The sequence below is a fragment of the Rhamphochromis sp. 'chilingali' genome, assembly GCF_963969265.1.
Source record: "Rhamphochromis sp. 'chilingali' genome assembly, chromosome: 5".
Taxonomy (NCBI): Eukaryota; Metazoa; Chordata; class Actinopteri; order Cichliformes; family Cichlidae; genus Rhamphochromis; species Rhamphochromis sp. 'chilingali'.
Window position 1 is genome coordinate 28,759,030 of NC_137932.1, and position 23,321 is coordinate 28,782,350.

The 23,321-nt window shown below is 46.3% G+C and overlaps 1 protein-coding gene across 1 annotated transcript in view; it reads right to left on the bottom strand.

The window, feature by feature from the left end:
- Positions 1-72: 72 nt before the first annotated feature.
- The window catches only part of LOC308397514 (creatine kinase B-type-like), a 28,660-nt gene continuing 5,411 nt past the window's right edge, over positions 73-23,321 (bottom strand). Inside the window, exons 5-8 of the mRNA XM_080883443.1 lie at positions 20,930-21,101; positions 824-947; positions 551-740; positions 73-474 (exon numbers count right to left, since the gene is read on the bottom strand). Of these exons, the coding sequence (XP_080739569.1) occupies positions 296-474; positions 551-740; positions 824-947; positions 20,930-21,101 (665 nt within the window). The 3' untranslated portion in view covers positions 73-295. The remainder of the gene's footprint in view (positions 475-550; positions 741-823; positions 948-20,929; positions 21,102-23,321) is intronic.

A 23,321-nucleotide genomic window follows, 5' to 3' on the forward strand; every position in this document is an offset into this window, starting at 1 on the left:
GTCGGTGACCGTCACATAGGTGTGGACTGTGAGAAGGTGTGTGCGTGAATGAAGACAGGTGAGCAGCAGCTGTGATAGTTTGGGCCACAGAGACTTTATTAGAGATTTCAGGTGTTAGGTGAGTCCAACAGGTGAGACAGGAAGTAGAAAACCCTTCACATGTTGGAAGACTGAGGTCTAACTGAACGGCTCTAAACGTCCCACAGCATCAGGACGGTTTCTGATTGGTTATAGTGAATGGAAGGGGTGGTAGGTGAGGATGAGGGGGTGGGGCTAGAGGTTACAGTGAAACAGGTCACTTCTGTTCAGGCATCATGTCATCGATGCTCTCTCCGGCCTCCAGCCGCTTCTCCATCTCCACCAGCAGGTTAATGCCATCCACCACCATTTGCACCAGCTCCACCTCTGAGAAACCCAGGCGGTCCGCGTTGGAGATGTCAAAGACTCCACCCACTGCTGCAGTGTCCACACCACCTTAGACACAGACAGGAAGTGATGAATGAGACAGCGAGGACAGGTGTTCCTTCCCGTCTGCTGTGCGTGCTCCTACCTGTTCCTCGCTTCTGCAGCCGCAGCCTCTTCAAGATCTCGCCGAACTTCTCGTGCTTGCTCACGTTTGGCAGCTTGACGTGGACGCCAGCTCGCAGGCCGGTGCCCAGGTTGGACGGGCAGGTGAGGATGTAGCCCAGGTGCTCATTCCACATGAATTCATGACCTCGCTCCTTAAACAGTTCCTCGATCTGCCAGAGAGAGAGGTGAGACAGGTTAGACGGCTTCAGGTGTGACACTATGGGGTGAGGGAAATAGGAAGTGGCGTGCTGACCTTGGTGAGGCCAGTGCAGAAGCGGGTGAACACCTCCCTCATGTTTCCTCCTTTCTGCATGCTGATGACACGCAGATGATCCTCCTCGTTCACCCAAACCAGGAATGTCTTATTGTCATTGTGCCTGCAGGTGAGTAAGGGGTTATTCTTCCATCCTTGAAAACTGCTTCTTTCACTCCAATTCTCAAAAAGCCTGGTGCAGATCCCAATAATTTTGATAATCTCTGCCCTGTATCAAACCTCGCCTTTATTTTGAAAATCCTTGAGAAAGTTGTTGCCTTCCAGCTTCACTCATACCTCAATGACCATAATCTCTATGAAAAATTTCAGTCTGGTTTCTGCCCAAATCATGATACAGAAACGGCTTTGTTAAGGATTACTAATGACCTTCTGATGGCAGCTGACTCTGGTCTTTTAACCATCCTCATCCTTCTCGATCTTAGTCCGGCATTTGACACCGTTTCTCATAATATCCTCCTGAGCATAATTAGCATCCATTGGCATTAGTCACACCTCACTTGCCTGGTGCATCATATCTCTCAGTTTATCCAATTTAAATCACACTCTTCAAGTTTCTTTCCTGTTTCTGCTGGTGTGCCCCAGGATTCAGTATTAGGGCCCTTTTTCATTATCTACATGCTCTCTCTTGGCCAAATATTCCGAAAATATAATATCAATTTTCATTGTTATGCTGATGACACCCAGCTCTACATTTCCTCCAAACCTAATTCATCCCTTCCACCTAACTCGCTCTCGAACTGGAGATCAGATCATGGTTCTCCTTCAATTATCTCAAACTTAACAGTAATAAAACAGAAGTTTTACTTGTTGGTAAAGCATCTATCTTAACCAAATCTCACACAGTTTCTCCATTAATATTGAAAATTCCCCCATCCTTCCTTCCCCACAGGTAAAAAGTTTGGGTTTCATACTCGACAGTACTCTCTCATTTCAGTCTCACATTAATGACATAACCTGGTCTGCATACTTTCACTTACATAACATTAATTGACTTCATCCCTTACTCCCCATGCAGATGCCATCCTTGTCCGTAGTCTTATTACTTCCCAGGTCAATTATTCCAACTCCCTTTTATTTGGTCTCCCCAACAAGTCCCTCCATAAACTTCAACTTTTTCAGAATACTCCAGCTCCAGGTCATAACTCATACTCCCATATTACCCCAATTCTTTAACAGCTTCACTGGTTGCCCAGGATAAATTTCAAAATCTTAGTTCTCACGTTTAAGTTTATTTATAACCTTGCCCCTCCTTATTTCTGTGATCTGCTTCATATCACCACTGTGCTGGTGTAGTTCTTCTTCCCACCAGCAAGAGTCGCTACAGTTCTTTCATGCCAAGATTTGTTTGTTATTAGCTGTAGAGTTAGTAATGCAGCACACTTTGAGAAAAGACTGACTCAGCATGTTGTTCAGATAAACATCTGCATCCATCCTCTTCGTTGTTTTACAGAAAGCATCGCTTGTGAGTATTTAAGTTGAACAAGAGTTAATGCAACTATATTTGCTATTATTTATGCACTTTTATGGTTAAAGGTGTACTGTATTCAGATTTACTTTCTTTCCAATGTTAGCTAGTTTAGCCAACTGATTTGCATTATCGTGTGAATATATAGACTGAATATTGCTTATTCCTTCTGTTTGTAGTTTCACTCTGTTGATAATTGAAGGCAGCGTCAATAAAAGGGACGATACACCTGTCAGTTGTCGAGGAGTTTATCTATCTGCATAACTGTATCCAGTGTAGCAGTGAGGGCAGAATAGTGAAAAAGCGTCCTTCTACAAGACAACCTTTGGATGTTACGTCAACTCAGCTACATCAACCATGTCTGAAGCAAGACAAGATAAAGCATCATCTGTCCGTTCAGAGAAATCATATGGGTCAAAAGGTACAAGTAGGTCATCTGCCAGTATGGCCGCCCTAAACGCTCGAGCCAAAGCTGAAGCAGCACGCAAAAGAGCTGAATATGCTAAAAAGGAAATCGAAATGCAAGTTAAGAAAGCAGAGCTTAAAGTAGAGGAAACACGTCTACAGGCCACATTACAAGCCCTCCAACAAGAACGTGACGCGGAAGCGGCACACGCCGAAGCAATAGTTTTTGAAACAGCAGTCAATGATCTTGAAGAAGAACACGTGCATGTACCTCAAAGGGTTGACACTTTGGAACGCACCTTTAACTATGTGAAAGACCAGCTCATCATCAAAGACAGCACAAGCCCAATTGGCCATACCGAGTATAATTCAATGCCTGCACCAAATGTCACATTCCTCACGCCAAAACAAGAGCCAACCAGGTCGGACACCTTAAAGGAATATGTCCTTCAACCTCTGAGTACTGACAAAGGAGAAAATGTTTCCCAGTATCCGAAATTAATGCAGAAAACGTCACCAGGTACTTCACCGAGATTTGAACATAAGGTGAGCATGCAACAAGGAAACATTTCTGACATAGCCAGGTTTCTTGCAAGACGCGACTTACTCACCGGTGGCCTCCGAAGGTTCAGTGACAAGGCAGGAGATTACTGGGGATGGAAATCTTCGTTTGAGAATGCAATTTGTGACTTAAACCTAACGGCCAGTGAGGAACTGGATTTGCTGATTAAATGGCTCGGCACAGAATCAGTGCAATATGCATATCGTTTAAGAGCTGTGCATATTAACAATCCCTCTGAAGGACTTGCTAAGGTGTGGGAAAGATTAAATGAGTGCTACGGCTCCCCCGAAGCTATAGAGAACGCACTGCTCGACAGATTGGACCGTTTCCCAAAAATCTCATACAAAGATCCACAACTGTTGAGAGAACTACAGGACCTGCTCCTAGAAATAGGGGGACATTGGAAGGGACGTTATTCAAGCACACAAAGTTCTCGACCAGCGCAATGGACCTCCAAATGCGCCATTTGCACAGAAGCTAGCTCTTGGATGGGTGATCATTGGCAACGTTTGCCTGGGTGGAGCTCACAAACCCGTGCGTGCTAACATTTTCAAAACGAACATCTTAGACAATGGTCGTCCAAGTCACTTCCTTCCATGCAAAAATGCCATTCAGGTAAAGGAAAGTTTCAACTCGCAAGGCTACAACAAGGTCAACACCCCAATGCGAAGAAAGCACTCTTCGATTGGAGAAACAGTTTTCAAACAAACAAGTTTGGACGAGAGCCTCGGCTACTCACAGGAGGAAAGGGCCTTTTTACAGATAATGGATAAGGAAGTCTACCAGGACAGTGCTAACAGTTGGGTCGCGCCACTACCTTTTCGTTCACCCAGGCCACGGCTGCCGAACAATAAGCGGCAGGCTATGCAACGCCTTACATCGGTACGCCACATGCTGAACAAACGCCCTCAGGTAAAAGGTCAGTTTACAGACTTTATGCAAACTTTGTTTGACAATGGCCACGCTGAGATAGCGCCACCACTCACTAAAGAAGAAGAGTGCTGGTACCTCCCCTTCTTCGGCGTGTACCACCCGCGCAAACCGGAACAAATACGCATTGTCTTCGACTCAAGTGCACAACACAATGGAGTATCCCTCAACGATGTTCTTCTTACTGGGCCCAACCTCAACAATAGCTTGTTGGGTGTGTTGATGCAACTCCGTGAAGAAAAGGTGGCAGTCACAGCCGATATCAAACAAATGTTCCATTGCTTCGTGGTCAGGGAGGACCACCGGAACTTTTTGAGATTCCTCTGGCACCAAAACAATGACATGGATCAACCGATCGTGGAATACAGAATGACTGTACATGTCTTTGGCAACAGCCCGTCGCCCGTGGTTGCAACTTACGGACTCAGAAGGGCATCAGAGGACCGAGACAAGCAAGACATCACTACACAACATCTGGTGGAACGACATTTTTACGTAGATGATTGTCTTGCCTCCTTCCAATCAAGTACTGATGCCATTGTTGTTATGCAAAACGCTCAAGACACTATGGCTTCATCTAATCTGAGGCTACACAAGATTGCATCCAATGACGTGGACGTAATGAAGGCATTCCACAAAAACGATCTAGCCAAAGGTCTAAAAGACCTCGACCTAGGAGCTGACATTCCACCTATGCAAAGAAGCCTTGGAATAAGCTGGGACATTGCAACAGACAAATTCACGTTTCAAGTGTCCACTGCTGAGAAGCCCTATACCCGCAGAGGGGTACTTTCAGTTGTCAACAGTCTGTTTGACCCTCTCGGGTTTGCAGCTCCGGTCAGCATCAAAGGCAGAGCTCTCCTTAGAGAACTTTCCACAGACATATGTCAATGGGATGATCCACTCCCAGAAAAGTTGCTCCAAGAGTGGAGTGCATGGAAAGAGTCCCTGAAACTTCTCGAAGAAGTCAGAATACCGAGAATGTACACCTCTATATCCTTCAATGGTGCAGAAAAAAGGGAGCTCTGTATATTCTGTGACGCGTCTACAAAAGCTATCGCTGCAGTAGCCTATGTCAAGCTAACAGACTCAGAAGGCAACAATGAACTGGGATTCATGTTTGGCAAAGCAAAACTCGCATCGCAGCAAGAAATAACAATCCCCAGGCTCGAGCTATGTGCAGCTGTTCTTGCTGTCGAGATTGCTGACATTATCACAGAGGAAATTGATGTTCCCTTCCATTCTACAAGATTTTTCACAGACAGCAGAGTGGTACTTGGATACATACAGAATGAACCCAGACGATTCTACGTCTATGTATGCAATCGCGTACAGAGGATTCGAAAATCGTCCAACCCAGAGCAGTGGAACTACGTTCCAACAGAGCTTAACCCGGCCGACATAGCTTCAAGATCAATCCCAGCTAGTGCACTCTCATCAAGCACATGGCTCAAAGGACCAGATTACCTACTGAGATCAACTCCTGAAGTGACTAAACATACCTTTGAACTAGTCAATCCTGAATCAGATCCTGAGATCCGTCCAACAGTGACATCACTTTCAACCAATGTCGTGGCTTCTTTCCTCGAAACGAGACGATTTGCGTCTTTCTCTACTTGGGGGTCACTGTTGAGAGCAATAGCAAGGCTCATTCATATTGCAAGGTGTTACAGGAACAGCACTCCCCCAAAAAGGTGTCATGGCTGGCATATCTGCAAAAGTCTTAGTCCAGAAGATTACAGTAAGGCAAAGAGCGTTGTTCTGAGTGGTCTTCAACACGAGGTTTACCCTGACATCTTCACATGTCTTCAAGCCCAAAAAGACATTCCAAAACAGAGCCTTCTCAGAAAACTCTCTCCTTTCAAAGACAATGCAGACTGTCTCAGGGTTGGTGGTCGCCTTTCACAAGCCAGCATGGAAAGCGACGAAGCACACCCCATTATCATCCCAGGCAACCACCATTTAACTACTTTACTAATCCGACACTACCACCAACAGGTGCAGCACCAGGGGCGCCATTTCACAGAGGGAGCCATGAGATCCGCTGGATTCTGGATTGTTGGTGGGAAACGGAGCATCAGTTCAGTCATCCACCACTGTGTAATTTGCCGCAAGCTCAGGTGGAACACAGAAACGCAAAAAATGTCAGACTTACCCATCGATCGTGTGACAGTCTGCCCCCCGTTCACTTACGTCGGAGTTGACGTCTTCGGACCGTGGACAATAAGCTCTCGGAGAACAAGAGGAGGCCTTGCTAGCAGCAAACGCTGGGCCGTCATCTTCACCTGCTTGGGCATCAGGGCCATTCATGTTGAGGTCATCGAGACGATGGAGTCGTCTAGTTTTCTCAATGCTCTGAGACGATTCATCTCTATCCGAGGACCAGTAAAGCAGCTGAGGTCCGACTGTGGGACCAACTTTCTGGGAGCGTGCAAGGAGCTCGGAATAACTTCAAAACACTGCGACAATCAGGAAATTCAAGACTTTTTATCCAAGAATGAATGCACATGGATCTTCAACCCTCCTCATAGTTCTCATATGGGAGGAAGTTGGGAGCGCATGATTGGCATCGTGAAGCGCATACTGGACTCTATGCTAACTGTCAACTCAGTTCGCCTGTTGACCCATGAGGTTCTCGTTACCCTTCTAGCAGAGGTAACCGCTATTGTAAACTCTCGACCGCTACTACCAGTCTCATCAGATCCAGATTGCCCCTTTCTTCTTACGCCTGCTACCCTCCTTACGCAGAAAACTGGATTACCACCTACACCACCCGGACACTTTGACAATAAAGATATGTTCGGACGCCAATGGAGACAAGTGCAACATCTTTCAAATGTCTTCTGGCACCGTTGGAAAACACAGTACCTGCCGACACTCCAAGAGCGAAGAAAATGGCAATCTGTGAGTCAAAACCTTCAAAAGGGAGATCTACTTCTTCTAAAGGACAGTCGAGCTAAAAGAAACCACTGGCCCATGGGGGTGGTTGTTGAGACCTTTCCTAGCCAAGACGGACATGTCAGAAAGACTGAGGTAAAGGTCACTTCTGGAGGAATATCTAAAACCTTCTTAAGACCAGTGACAGAGACTGTACTCCTGCTGCGAAATACTAATAGAGACATTGATCCTTAAAGATGGTGATGACATCCAATAGATGTCAGACGGGGAGTGTGCTGGTGTAGTTCTTCTTCCCACCAGCAAGAGTTGCTACAGTTCTTTCATGCCAAGATTTGTTTGTTATTAGCTGTAGAGTTAGTAATGCAGCACACTTTGAGAAAAGACTGACTCAGCATGTTGTTCAGATAAACATCTGCATCCATCCTCTTCGTTGTTTTACAGAAAGCATCGCTTGTGAGTATTTAAGTTGAACAAGAGTTAATGCAACTATATTTGCTATTATTTATGCACTTTTATGGTTAAAGGTGTACTGTATTCAGATTTACTTTCTTTCCAATGTTAGCTAGTTTAGCCAACTGATTTGCATTATCGTGTGAATATATAGACTGAATATTGCTTATTCCTTCTGTTTGTAGTTTCACTCTGTTGATAATTGAAGGCAGCGTCAATAAAAGGGACGATACACCTGTCAGTTGTCGAGGAGTTTATCTACCTGCATAACTGTATCCAGTGTAGCAGTGAGGGCAGAATAACCACTGTTTCCCGCTCTCTGACATCTTCATCTGCCACTCATCTTGTTGTTCCTTCTGCTCGCCTTATCACTATGGGGCACAGAGCTTTCAGTCACTCTGCTCCTCGGCTCTGGAACTCACTTCCTTCAGCCTTCAGAAATATAGATTCCCTTCCCTTATTTAAGTCACAACTCAAAACCTACTTGTTTAAACTGGCTTACTCGCTTTAATACAGATTTTACTTGCTGTCAAATATTGTTGTTTTTTTTTGTTTGTTTTTATTTGTTGTTTTTTGTAATTTAATTTATTAGAATCTATTTGAATCTACTGTTTTATTGGTAACTTTTTCTCTTTGACCTTGGGTTTTAGAAAGGCGCCCTCAAATAAAATGTATTATTTTTTTTTTTTTTAAATTTTATTATTATAATGACAGGAAGTCCAAAGGCCAATGGGAAGTTGGCTTCAAGTTTTCTACACGTCTTGCCAAAACAAAAGCTTTTCTCTTGGAAACATCATGATTTAATTTCATTTTAACTCAGAGTCTCATCTTGGAATGATTTGGAATGTAACTCACAGAACCTGTCGACTTGGATGAGATTGCAGGAAGTGCACAATGCTGACTCGTTTTACGACTTTAAGTCTCTGAAGCCACTTTGGCATCGTTTAAAACCAGAGTTGGCAAAAGTACATTCTGTACTTAAGTAGAAGTATAGATACTTGTTCAATTCAATTCAATTCAGTTTTATTTATACAGCACCAAATCACAACAGTTGCCTCAAGGTGCTTTATATTGTAAGGTAGACCCTACAAAAATACATACAGAGACAAACCCAACAATCTTATGACCCCCTATGAGCAAGCACTTTGGCGGCAGTGGGAAGGAAAAACTTCCTTTTAGCATGAAGAAACCTCTGGCAGAACCAGGCTGAGGGAGGGGCAGCTATCTGCCGTGACCGGTTGGGGTGAGAGAAGGAAAGCAGGATAAAAGACATGCTGTGAAAGAGAGCCAGAGATTAATAATGACTAATAATTAATTGCAGAGTGTGAACTGAAGAAGACTGAAGAAGAAATACTCAATGCATCATGGGAATCCCCCAGCAGCCTACGTCTATTGCAACATAACTAAGGGAGGATTCAGGGTCACCTGATCCAGCCCTAACTATATGCTTTAGCAAAAAGGAAAGTTTTAAGCCTAATCTTAAAAGTAGAGATAGTCTATGTCTCTTGAATCTAATCTGGAAGCTGGTTCCACAGAAGAGGGGCCTGAAAACTGGAGGCTATGCCTCCCGGTCTACTTTTAAATACTCTAGGAACAACAAATAAGCCTGCAGTGTGAGAGCAAAGTGCTCTAATGGGGTGATATGGTACTATAAGGTCATTAAGATAAGATGGGGCCTGATTATTCAAGACCTTTTATGCAAGGAGCATGATTTTAAATCCAATTCTGGATTTAAGAGGGAGCCAATGAAGGGAAGCCAAAACAGGAGAAATATGCTCTCTCTTTCTAGTCCTTGTCAGTACTCTTGCTGCAGCATTTTGGATTAACTGAAGGCTTTTCAGGGTTTTTAGGACATCCTGATAATAATGAATTACAGTAGTCCAGCCTGGAAGTAATAAATGCATGAACTAGTTTTTCAGCGTCACTCTGAGACAGGATATTTCTAATTTTAGAGATATTTCGCAAATGGAAGAAAGCAGTCTTACATATTTGTTTAATATGTGCATTGAAGGACATGTCCTGGTCAAAGATTACTACAATGACAAGGTAATGAATACAGAGTAAGAATCTGGTTAGATACCATATTTCTAAGATTTTCAAGGCCATATATAATAACCTCAGTTTTATCTGAATTTAGAAGTAGAAAGTTAGAGGCCATCAAGGTCTTAACATTCCTGTAGTTTAACTAATTGGTGTGTGTTATCTGGCTTCATAGATAGATAAAGTTGGGTGTCATCTGCATAGCAGTGAAAATGTATGCTATGCTTTCTGATGATACAGCCTAGCACTGAACCCTGTGGAACTCCATAATTGACCATTTACACGAACAAATTGAAGTTTATTAGATAGATATAATACAAACCACTGCAAACCAGCGCAGTACCTGTAATACCTACAGCATGGTCGACAGTATCGAATGCTGCACTAAGGTCTAGCAGGACAAGCACAGAGATGAGTCCACTGTCAGAGGCCACAAGAAGATCATTTGTAAACTTCACTAAAGCTGTTTCTGTGCTGTGATGAGCTCTGAAACCTGACTGAAACTCTTCGAATAAGCCATTCCTCTGCAGATGATCAAGTAGCTGTTTGACAACTACTCTTTCAAGAATTTTTTATATGAAAGGAAGGTTGGAGATTGGCCTATAATTAGCTAAGACAGCTGGGTCTAGAGATGGTGTTTTAAGTAAAAGGTTTAACTACTGCCAGCTTGAAGGCCTGTGGTACATAGCCGATTATTAGGGATAGCTTGATCATATTTAATATTGAAGCATTAATTAATGGCAGGACTTCTTTGAGCAGGCTTGGGGTCTAAAAGGACACATTGATGGTTTTGAGGAAGTAATTACTGAAGTTAACTCGGAAAGAACAATTAGAGAAAAAGGCTCTAAATGAATATCAATGGTACTGTACGGTAGCTGTAGATAATGTTACATCTGTGAGATGATTATGAGTAATTTTTTCTCTAATGGCTAAAATTTTATTTGTGAAGAAGTTCATGAAGTCATTACTAGTTAACGTTAAAGGAATGGTTGTCACAAACAAGGATGCGGTGGACTCAAAAGCAGACTCAATTACTCGAACTATGTATAATTTATTAGAAGGAACAAAAACGTGAACAGAACTGGGTTTAACAGAAACCATTCGCAGAAACTAAGGGAAATCCGTGGGCGGGGAAACAGGCGTAGAGCACAGGGAGAACTCGAACGGGAACTTTCTGTAAACACAGGAGAAGGGTGTTACTGAGTGACAAACGAGTAAGGGACAGAGGTATGGAGTGCCAGTGGATAGTCTTGGGCTTACTTGGAGACCCTGGTTATTAAGCGGGGGAAAAGGCTGCCATGGGAGCATTCCAGAGAGGATCGAGAGTGTGGAGAGTCCGGTCCAGATTCCAAGGAGGTGGAGAGTATGGACTGAAGGGCAGGCTGAGGAGAAGTTGTGTATGTGGTCCTTGGGTTCCGAGGAGACGGAAAAACAGGATGGAGACGGAACCAGCACTACTGGTGAGTGCGACGGGTGATGAATCACAGATGGTAGCAGGACGAACTGGCGAGGAGTGGCAGGCAGTGCTGGCTTAAAAACCTTCTAGGTGGAGCCCCGGAGATTGAAAACAGGTGATGAGCTGGCCAACTCCACCCCAAAGGACGGATGACAGGAACCTGGACCATGCCCGACCAGACACTCCCACAGCATATGACAGTACCTCCCCCTCAAGGGTCACCACCCGGCGACCCCCTGGACCGGGCCCTGCGAGGGGAGGAGCGAAACGCAGCAATCAGGGACGGGTCCAGAATGAGCGACCGAGGAACCCAAGAACGCTCCTCAGGCCCATACCCCTCCCAGTCCACCAGGTACTGGACACCACGACCGCGGCGAAGACGTGAGAGAATTATGGGCGTATTCCACCCAAGGCAACTGAGACGACCAGGCAGCCGGGTTCTGAGATGAGACGCAGCGAAGAGCGGATTCCAACTCCTGGTTCAAACGTTCAGTCTGGCCATTGGTCTGCGGATGGAAACCAGAACTCAAGTTGGCTTTGGCACCCAGGGCCGTACAGAAGGCCCTCCACACTCCGGAGACAAACTGAGGCCCCCTGTCAGACACAATTTCCGAGGGTATGCCATGAAGTCGGAATACATGGTCCGTAAGGATCTGGGTGGTCTCAGCAGCGGTCGGCAGCTTGTCTAGGGCTACGAAATGAGCCGCTTTGGAAAACCGATCGACTATGGACAGAACCACCGTCTTCCCCGAAGAAGCCGGGAGGCCGGTAACAAAATCCAAGGCGATATGAGACCAAGGCCTATGCGGAGTACTAAGCGGTCGGAGTAAGCCAGACGGGGGCCGATTGGAGGACTTATTACGGGCACAAAAAGAACAGGCAGCCACATAAGCCTTCACATCCTTGTCCATGGAACGCCACCAGAAATACCTCTTCAACAGAGCCGTGGTCCTACTCACTCCCGGGTGGCAAGTAAACCGGGCTGTATGGACCCAATGGATCACAGCCGACCGGGCGGCAGAGGGTACAAAACGCCGACCGGGTGGGCCAGTTCCTGGATCGGTGTCTTCTCGTAGTCCTTGGCGTATGGCCTCCTCCATATCCCAGGTGAGGGAGCCAATTCTGCAGGTGGAAGGGAGAATGAGCTCAGGGTCCCGGGAGTCCAAGTCCGAGGAGTACTGGCGAGACAGGGCATCGGGTTTAAGATTTCTGGAACCCGGGCGATAGGAAATGTCAAAATTAAATCGGGCAAAGAAAAGGGACAACCGAGCCTGGCGGGAGTTCAGTCTTTTAGCCGATCTGAGATAAGTCAGATTCTTGTGATCTGTCCAGATGATAAACGGATGTTCCGTCCCCTCCAGCCAGTGGCGCCACTCCTCCAAAGCCAAATTAATGGCCAGGAGCTCCCTATCCCCAACGTCATAATTCCGTTCGGCAGGAGAAAGGCGCCGAGAAAAGTAGGCGCAGGGTTGGAGCTTGCCACGAGGACCAGAACGCTGAGACAGCACAGCCCCCACCCCCACGCTCGAAGCATCAACCTCCACCACGAACTGCTTACTTGTGTCAGGATGGACCAAAACAGGAGCCGAAGAAAAAAGCCGTTTGAGCGTGGCGAAGGCCGAGTGAGCCTCGGGAGACCAAACGAAGGGGACCCGGGAGAAAGTAAGGCGGGTGAGAGACGCAGCCACCCGTCTGTAGTCCCTGACAAAGCGCCTGTAGAAATTCGCAAAGCCAAGGAACTGCTGCAGCTGTCTGCGTGAATCAGGAACGAGCCACTCCACCACTGCCTTAACCTTTACAGGGTCCGTCTTCACCTGCCCTTCCGCCAGTAGGTAGCCCAGAAATGAGATAGACGAGACGTGAAAGTCACACTTCTCGGCCTTCACATAAAGGAGTCTGCGCTGCGGGACTGTTTTGATCACGCGGACTGAGAAATGTTTCACGTGGCCGCCAGAGACATTGATGAATACACAGACTCAGTCTGTGGATTTATCAGGAAATGCGTGGAAGATGTCGTCCCATCCAGAACAGTCAAATCCTTCCCAAATCAAAAACCCTGGATTAACGGAGATGTTCGCGCGGCACGGAACACCGCCTTTGCCTCCGCGAACACATCGGACTACAAACACGCACATTACCAACTCCGGAAGACGATCAAAGCAGCCAAACGTGAGTACAGGGACAGGGTGGAGCAACAGTTTGACAACCCTCGGAGTATGTGGCAGGGACTAAACACGATCACAGACTTTAGAGGGAAAACCAGCACACCGCAGACCACGGCCTCTCTGTGTGAGGATCTAAACGTATTCTACGCTAGATTCGACACAGCGAACACCATGAGACCGGACAGTGTGCGCACCGCGGATGACGTCAGTGCGCACACTGTGTCTGAGGAGGATGTGCGGAAGTGCTTCAGTCAAGTCAAGTCAAGTCAAGTCAACTTTATTTGTCAATTCTGCCACATGTACAGGACATACACAGAATAGAAATTGCATTACTCTCAAACCCTAGTGATTAGAAAAATGCAAATAAAATAATTAAAAAGTAAAAATTTAAATAAATACAATACAATTTTACATATAACAAAAAAAAAAAAAAAAGCTATGCAATATACAATATACAATATTCAAGTAAGAAGGCATAGTGGTGCAAAATAGGCAAATAGTGCAAATGGAGATTTAGTAGTGTACGGTAAGAGATAGTGTAACAGCAAAGTCTTATGAGGTAATGGCAGTCCAATGCTCCACAAAGTGACTGGAGCAGGCCAGTGAGTGCGTCAGAGAGTGAGTGTGTGTGTGTGTGTGTGTGTGTGTGTGTGTGTGTGTGTGTGTGTGTGTGTGTGACAGAGTTCAGTGAGACCGTGGTGGAGAAGAGGGGAGAGGGGGGCAGAATCGGGAGGGAGTTTAGCTTCCTGACAGCCTGATGGATGAAGCTGTCCTTCAGTCTGCTGGTCCTGGCCTGGAGACTCCGCAGTCTCCTCCCTGACGGCAGCAGCTTGAAGAAGCTTTGCATTGGGTGCGTGGGATCAGCCGCTATGCAAAGGGCTTTTTTAGTGAGACGGGTGCTGTAAATGTCCTGGAGGGAGGGGAGAGAGACACCAATGATCCTCTCTGCAGCTCTCACTATGCGTTGGAGGGTTCTATGGCAGGACGCATTGCAGGCTCCAAACCACACAGTGATGCAGCTCGACAGGATGCTCTCGATGGTGCCTCTGTAGAAAGTGTACATGATGGGGGCTGGTGCTCCTGCTCTTCTTAGTTTGCAGAGAAAGAAGAGACGCTGCTGTGATTTCTTGGCCAGTGCTGTGGTGTTGTACGTCCAGGAGAGATCCTCTGTGATGTGCACACCCAAGAACTTGGTGCTGCTCACTCTCTCCACAGACGCTCCGTCAATGGTCAGAGGAGCATGTTGGGTGTGCATTCTCCTGAAGTCCACAACAATCTCCTTCGTCTTCTCCACATTCAGAGAGAGATTGTTGTCAGCACACCACGTGGCCAGGCGTCTCACCTCACTTCTGTAGTCGGTCTCATCCCTGTTGCTAATGAGACCCACCACCGTTGTGTCGTCCGCAAACTTGATGAAGAGGTTGGAGCTGTGTGATGGAGTGCAGTCATGGGTCAGCAGAGTGAAGAGGAGGGGGCTCAGCACACATCCCTGCGGGGCCCCCGTGTTTAAAATGATGGTGCTGGATGTATTACTGCCGACCCGTACTGCTTGAGGTCTTCCGGTGAGGAAATCCAACAGCCAGTTGCACAGTGAGGTGTTGAGCCCCAGCTGGACCAGTTTTTGAGTGAGCTGTTGGGGGATTATAGTGTTGAATGCTGAACTGAAGTCTATGAACAGCATTCGAACATATGAATCTTTTTTGTCCAGGTGTGTGAGTGCTGAGTGGAGTGCAGTGGAGATGGCATCATCGGTTGAGCGATTGGGCCGATACGCAAACTGGAAGGGGTCCAGGGAGGGGGGCAGGACAGTCTTGATGTGCTGCATGACTAGTCGTTCGAAGCACTTCATCAGGATGGGAGTAAGTGCAACAGGACGGTAGTCATTAAAGCAGGAGGGAGATGACTTTTTTGGGACCGGAATGATTGTGGTGGCTTTAAAACATGTGGGGACGACAGCCTGGATGAGTGATATGTTGAAGATGTCTGTGAAGACATCAGTGAGTTCCACTGCACAGTCTCTCAGTGCACGACCAGGAATGTTGTCAGGACCCGGAGCTTTACGTGCATTGATCCTGCTGAGGGATCTCCTCACGCTGTCCGGGGATCAGGAAGGTGAACGCACGCAAAGCTACTGGTCCGGACGGGATTCCCGGCCGCGTCCTCAGGTCATGCGCGGCTCAGCTGGCTGGAGTGTTCACGCACATCTTCAACCTTTCCCTCTCTCTGTCTGTAGTCCCAGCCTGCTTCAAAATGGCCACCATCGTCCCTGTACCCAAATCCTCCACCATCTCCTCATTGAACGACTGGCGACCTGTAGCCCTGACCCCCATCGTAAGCAAATGCTTCGAGAAGCTGGTCAGGGACTTCATCTGCTCTGCACTACCCGACTCACTGGACCCTCTACAGTTTGCATACCGCCACAACAGGTCCACTGATGATGCCATAGTCCTGACACTACACACTGCCCTGTCACACCTGGAGAAGAGAGACACGTATGTGAGGATGCTGTTTGTAGATTACAGTTCAGCATTCAATACCATCGTTCCCTCGAAGCTGGACAGGAAACTGCAGGATCTAGGACTGAGCAGCTCCCTCTGCAGCTGGATCCTTAACTTCCTGTCTGACAGACGCCAGGTGGTCAGACTGGGCAGCATCACCTCATCCCCCATCACACTGAACACTGGTGCTCCACAGGGGTGTGTACTGAGCCCTCTCCTGTACTCACTCTACACCTACGACTGCACAGCCACTAACAGCTCCAACATCATTGTGAAGTTTGCGGACGACACTACAGTGGTGGGTCTTATCACCAACGGTGATGAGACGGCTTACAGGGAGGAGGTCAGCGCCCTGACCCACTGGTGTCAAGACAACCATCTCACCCTCAACGTCGCAAAGACAAAGGAGTTGATAGTGGACTTCCGGAGGTGCAGAGAAGTACACACCCCCATCACCATCAACGGCGCTGCTGTGGAGAGAGTGAGCAGCTTCCGGTTCCTTGGAGTACGTCTGGCTGAGGATCTTACGTGGTCAGTACACACAAACAAAACAGTGAAGAAGGCGCAGCAGCGCCTCTTCTTTCTCAGGAGACTGAAAAGATTCGGCATGAGCCCCCGCATCCTCAGGACCTTCTATCACTGTGCCATTGAGAGCATCCTCACTGGATGCATCACCACCTGGTATGGCAACAGCACCGCCTACAACTGCAAAGCTCTCCAGCGAGTAGTGCGGTGCTCTGAACGGATAATTGGAGGTGAACTTCCCTCCCTCCAAGACATCTACAGGAAGCGCTGCCTGAGGAAAGCGGGGAGGATCATCAAGGACTCCAGTCACCCCAGCCATAAACTGTTCAGACTGCTTCCATCAGGAAGGAGGTTCTGCAGCATCCGGTCCCGTACCAGCAGACTGAGAGACAGCTTTTTCCATCAGGCCATCAGACTGCTGAACACGTCATAGACACCTCAGCTTCACTACTGGAACTTCAACATTATGCACTCCACACTGTATATAAATGCCACTTGCTTTGCACATATTCAACTCTGTATATTTTATATATTTTATTATTATTATTTTTTTTTTTTTTTTACTATTTAATTTGTAAAAATGTGTGTATACACACACACACACACACACACACACACACACACACACACACACACACACACACACACACACACACACAGGAAAATATTTAGTATACACATCCAGAAATGCATACACTATTATATATTGTACATATATTTATTAGTTTCAGATTGGCCATTCTTGTATTTTGCTCGTTTGTGTTGTTGTGTTTGCACATCTCTGTTGCTTGTGGGGCTCGCACACAAGAATTTCACTCGCATGTGCTGTGCCAGTGTGCCTGCACATGTGATGTGACAATAAAAGTGATTTGATTTGATTTGATTGATTTGATTAAAGGCGGTTCTCCAACAGTCGCTGCAGCACACTCCGGACATGCACCTGATGCTCCTCGAGGGATCGAGAAAAGATCAAAATATCATCCAGGTAAACAAACACGAAAACATTCAGGAAATCCCGGAGCACGTCATTCACTAGTGCCTGGAAGACTGCAGGGGCATTGGTGAGGCCAAACGGCATTACCAGGTATTCAAAATGCCCCAGAGGAGTGTTAAAAGCAGTCTTCCACTCGTCACCCTCCCTTATGCGGACAAGGTGGTATGCGTTCCTCAAGTCCAGCTTGGAGAAGACAGTGGCACCGCGGAGGGGTTCGAAAGCAGAGTTGATCAAAGGTAGGGGATACTTGTTCTTAATTGTGATCGCATTAAGTCCCCTGTAATCGATGCACGGCCGGAGCGATGAATCCTTCTTAGACACAAAAAAGAAACCGGCGGCCACCGGTGAGGAAGAAGGACGAATGAGACCGGCTGCTAGCGAGTCCTGGATGTACTTCTCCATAGCCCCCCTCTCCGGACGGGACAGGTTATAAAGACGGCTGGAGGGCAAAAGAGCACCAGGGAGAAGATCAATGGCACAATCATAAGGTCGATGAGGAGGCAGCGACTGAGCCCTGTCCTTACTGAACACCTCTCGTAGATCATGATATTCAGGAGGGACAGAGGTAAGGTCAGGGGGGGAGACAACCAATGGAGGAGAAACAGAAGCCCCCGAGGGCAAGGCTGACTTTAAACAGTTGGCGAGACAAAACAGACTCCAACTCGCCACTCTCTTCCCTGTCCAGTCAATGTGTGGATTGTGCTTCTGCAACCACGGAAAACCAAGGATCACTGGCACGTCAAGGGAAGAGGTGGTAAAAAAGAGTTATGTCCTCCTGATGGTTACCTGACGTGACTAACTTGACAGGTGATCATCGCGAATACCTCATTATTCAAAGCGGCGGCCGGGATCGGAGGCTCGAGCTGAATGAGGGGCAAATTCAATGATTTAGCAACCGCAGCGTCTATCAAATTTTGCTCTGACCCGGAGTCAACGAGAGCACGAAAAGAATGAGCCTTAGTACCGGACATCAACGAAACCGAAAGCAAAAAACGGGGTTTATCACTCTTAAAAACATTGCCCACCCGTAACCCCGGACTTACCGGCGGGCCACGCCTTTTGGCCGGACCGGGCAAACAGTGAGGCGATGGCCGCTTCCTCCGCAGTAGAAGCACTCTCCGGCTCGGAAACGCCGCTCCCGCTCCTCAGGAGTGAGCCGAGCGCGGCCGATCTGCATAGGCTCAGGGGAAGGAGAGCGAGGACGGACGGATGATGTCACCGGAAGCGACGGGGGTAACGCCGAAACGGCCACGGGTCGAAACAGAGACGGAGAGGGCTTGGACCGCCTCTCAGCGTCTCTTTCCCTCAGTCGACTATCGATCCTGAGAGCGAGAGAGGCGAGCGCTTCGAACGTGGCCAGCTCGTCGTGCACAGCCAGCTGATCCTTCATCTGTTCGGAAAGGGACGCTAGGAAAATACCCCGCAGCGTGGCGTCTGGCCAACCCGCTTCCACAGCAGCAGTGCGGAACTCAATCGCGTATTCTGCAACGCTGCGTTTTCCCTGACGGAGTCCCAACAGCCTCTTAGCCGCAGTACCCTCAGAGATCGGGTGAGCGAACGTAGCCTTGAATTCCTTGAGGAAGTCCTCATAGGAACACGAGGCAATCGGAGGGGAGGGGAAGAGATGCCCCGATAAGCCGATTCTATCGCAGGATGCGCAACGGCGGGCGCAGGCAACGGTCCCGGCTGGCTGGGGAGAACGGGTGGATTAGACTCCCTGAGTTCCGAAAACCGGGTAAGTAACTCTTCCTGTTTTTCACTGATAGCATTACATTGGTCCATTAAGGACGTCAAGGTCTGTTCATGCCGTCCTAACATGTTTATTTATGGCGGCGCGAATTGGGTCCGCTGAGTCCATTAGTGGCCAGTTCGTTCTGTCACAAACAAGGATGCGGTGGACTCAAAAGCAGACTCAATTACTCGAACTATGTATAATTTATTAGAAGGAACAAAAACGTGAACAGAACTGGGTTTAACAGAAACCATTCGCAGAAACTAAGGGAAATCCGTGGGCGGGGAAACAGGCGTAGAGCACAGGGAGAACTCGAACGGGAACTTTCTGTAAACACAGGAGAAGGGTGTTACTGAGTGACAAACGAGTAAGGGACAGAGGTATGGAGTGCCAGTGGATAGTCTTGGGCTTACTTGGAGACCCTGGTTATTAAGCGGGGGAAAAGGCTGCCATGGGAGCATTCCAGAGAGGATCGAGAGTGTGGAGAGTCCGGTCCAGATTCCAAGGAGGTGGAGAGTATGGACTGAAGGGCAGGCTGAGGAGAAGTTGTGTATGTGGTCCTTGGGTTCCGAGGAGACGGAAAAACAGGATGGAGACGGAACCAGCACTACTGGTGAGTGCGACGGGTGATGAATCACAGATGGTAGCAGGACGAACTGGCGAGGAGTGGCAGGCAGTGCTGGCTTAAAAACCTTCTAGGTGGAGCCCCGGAGATTGAAAACAGGTGATGAGCTGGCCAACTCCACCCCAAAGGACGGATGACAGGAACCTGGACCATGCCCGACCAGACACTCCCACAGCATATGACAATGGTTGGCTTAACAGTGCTCTGACTTTTTTTCAGCCTGGCTACAGTGCTGAAGAGAAACCTAAGGTTGTTCTTATTTTCTTCAATCAGTGATGACCAGATGTTCTAGCTTTACGGAGGGCTTTCTTATAAAGCAATAAACTATTTCTCCAGGCTAAATGATGATCTTGTAAATTTGTGACATGCCATTTCCTCTCCATCTTACAAGTTATCTGCTTTAGGCTATGTGTTTGAGAATTACACCAGGGAGTCAAGTATTTCTAATTTGAGACCATATTTTTCACAGGAGCAACAGTATCTATTGTCATACGTTGTGAGAAGGTAAAATTATTAACAAGATAATCAACCTCTATTTGAGCAGCGTTCAGGTAGCTGCTCTGCTCTGTGTTGGTACAGGTCATTGAAGATGATAACAGTGGGTGGATTATATTCTCAAACTTAGTTACAGCACTTTCAGAAAGACATCTACTGTGATGAAGTCTACTCTCCACTGCTGTGTAATCAATTATTGTAAATTTAAATGTTATCAGGAAATGATAAGAGGAGAGAGGATTTTCAGGAAACACTGCTCAATGTTCAGTTTATATGCCATATGTTAAAACAAGATCTAGGGTGTGACTAAAGTGGTGGTTGGATTCTTTGAAATGAAATGAAGCCGTCTACAGGGGTGGATGTGGTGGTTGGGTGGATGTTCAGTGAGCTTGACACTACGACCAAGGACTGCTGCGATTCTTTATTCCATGAGCAAACTGATGTTTATTCCTTATTTCTAGTCACTTTTTTTTTTTATTAATCTTTCCAACTTTTACCTCTATTCAATCAGACTCACCTTTTTTTATTACACCTACATCTGTTTTTATGAATGTATGAATCTTCCATTCTGAGTCAGTATTTTTTGTTCTGAACTTTGACCTCAACTCGGTTTTTTTTTTTTATTCTGTCTCTCATTACAGTTATTTTTATACTGGTGTTTGTTCAGAAAAAGGACATATTTGAGACGCTCTAGCTCAAAGTTTATTCTCTCTCAGCATTTCTTCATTCTGTTAGAATCAGGTTAATTTAAATCAATTTCTGGCTTTGGAGTCATATTTTTCCAAACCAATACTTCATTATACCCCCCCACCCCTGCACCTCCACTTGTAGGGTTACATACTGACCAGATGCCACGGCCATCGGGCCAATCGCGGGCCATGCCGGACGCCAGCAGCAGCGGGGACACAGGCTTATCAAACAGGAAGTGGTCATCAATGAGTTGCTGCTGCTCCTCCTCGGTCATGTTCTTCAGAGCATAGTACTTCCCCTTCAGGTCTCCTTCCAAGGAGGCCAGAGCTGCAGCCACCACACAGTAGGTCAAAGGTCAGAGGTACACATAAACCCTACTTCAGGATGACAGGTGAGCAAACAGGAAGTGGTGTCAACTGAACTAGATGGAGCTGTTTCACAGAATCACTTTTAATGGGACAGGTATTGACTTTCAAAATAAAAGCAAATTAAAGGTTTAATTGTTTCACTAAAGGTGACCAGGAAGTTTCACCCCCCTTTAGATTTCACCCCCTTTTAGATATCAAATCATATGAAGTTTCCTGCCAGCATCTCTCATTAATTACATTTTATTTTTACCCATCATACCTGAACGTTACCTATAAAAAAGTCACCTTTACTCTGATGAGTGTCTTGACTTTCTACAGGAAAACAGAGTACCAGTTCCTCACACTTTGATGCAGAGATACCTGAGCAGCCTGAACTGTTTAGGTGGTCAGGAGTCGGCCTGACAGCTGAGGAAATCATACAGAGATCACATGATCATTCTGAGACCCGCATTTCTGTGGGTCTTAGAATGGCTCAGTTAAATGTCTCCTGGTTCCTGAGGTCTTTAAAAGCAGGTGTGGAACTGGCTCAGACAGCAGGGTGCAGCAGAATCTCAGGTCTGCCGGCTTTAACCGGTAGTCGCATTTGAATATGAAAGACAGGCTTTAAATGGCGAGCTGTCGGTCTCATTAGCAGTCTCAGCAGGACGGCTCTCAGCTCAGGGTTATGTAAGAGTTTGATCTGCTGCTGCGTTCACTGACACACTCGATGAGGCATCATGGGAAGTATCTAAATAAAGACTTATCCTCTTCAGCTGCAGACCCAGCTGAATGAAGCCCGACTGACGAGAGTTTGTACCTCACCTACCTCAGCAGGACCACAAGAAACTGCTGCATCAGACGGTCCCTAAATGCACCACCACAGTTTAAACTCAAAGTGAATTTAACAAACAATAAAAACCTGATTTAGAATCCGTTTGTTCTCATTTTACTCTAAAACTGACATCAGCATCAGTGTTCATAGCCTGTACATAGCTTGTACTCACTACAGCCTGTACATCTATAGTTATAGAATATTCACAACATACTTCATACCGTGTACATTATAACATACCATAATAGACCCATTTCTGTAATATACTTACATATCTATATTATTGTTAATATATATTGTAATATATCTATATCACTAAAGCACTTCTGGATGGATGCAAACTGCATTTCGTTGCCTTGTACTTGATTAAGCCATGCAGGTCTAAGTACACGCGGCCGGTACAGTGAAACTGCGAATGTGATGAATTCTTAAAGTTGAATAAAGTTGAATTCTTCATGTGATGAAGTATTCAACTTTATTGTCATTGCACATGACAATAAAGTTGAATTCTATTCTAGTGTGATGGACGCTGCTCTGAAATGCTCAGACAGACGCTCCCTCTCTGAGTCTGACCTTTTTTTTACGTCCTTCCCAAAGCTGAACAAACAAAACAGGAAGTGTTGAGTTTCAGTCAGATGCTCGAGTCTGTAAATGCTGCATTTTAAATGAGTTAAAGGTCTGTTTCCGTTCATTCTCCAGCTTTTTCCTCAGGTCAGTTACATAATGGCGCTAAACGCTGCAATATCTCCCGATGAATATGAAGCAGCATTTTTTTTTTTTTTTTTTTTTAATATAAAAACCTCGATCCTGAGCTCAAGTTTGTTAAAACAAAAAAAAAAAAAAAAAAAATCTATGTGCATATATTTTGTTTGTTTTGTTAAGTTCAGGTTTACACATGTAGTTCCCAATTTTAGATTAGTGTTAATTAAAACTTTGTTATTTGGAGCAGATCAGATCTCTAAAAAACACACTACAGTATGCTTCAGCATTTTTCTTTACATGAAGGTTTTAGTGACATTTTGGTTTAAGAAGGAGGGACAAACCTGAATTTTCAGGTCAGAAGGTCAGGCTCTGCTAGGAACATAACTTTGACTGAAGGACATACTTTAGCTTCAATGAGCGAAGAATGACAGTGATCTACAGTAGAAGTGCTGACAGTGAGGTATAATACAGCAGTCTGCAGGCAGGGGGCAGAGTGATGATGCTACAGTGGGGCAAAAAAGTATTTAGTCAGCCACCGATTGTGCAAGTTCCCCCACTTAAAATGATGACAGAGGTCAGTAATTTGCACCAGAGGTACACTTCAACTGTGAGAGACAGAATGTGAAAAAGAAAAAAAAAAAAAAAAAAAAAAAAAAAAAAAATCCA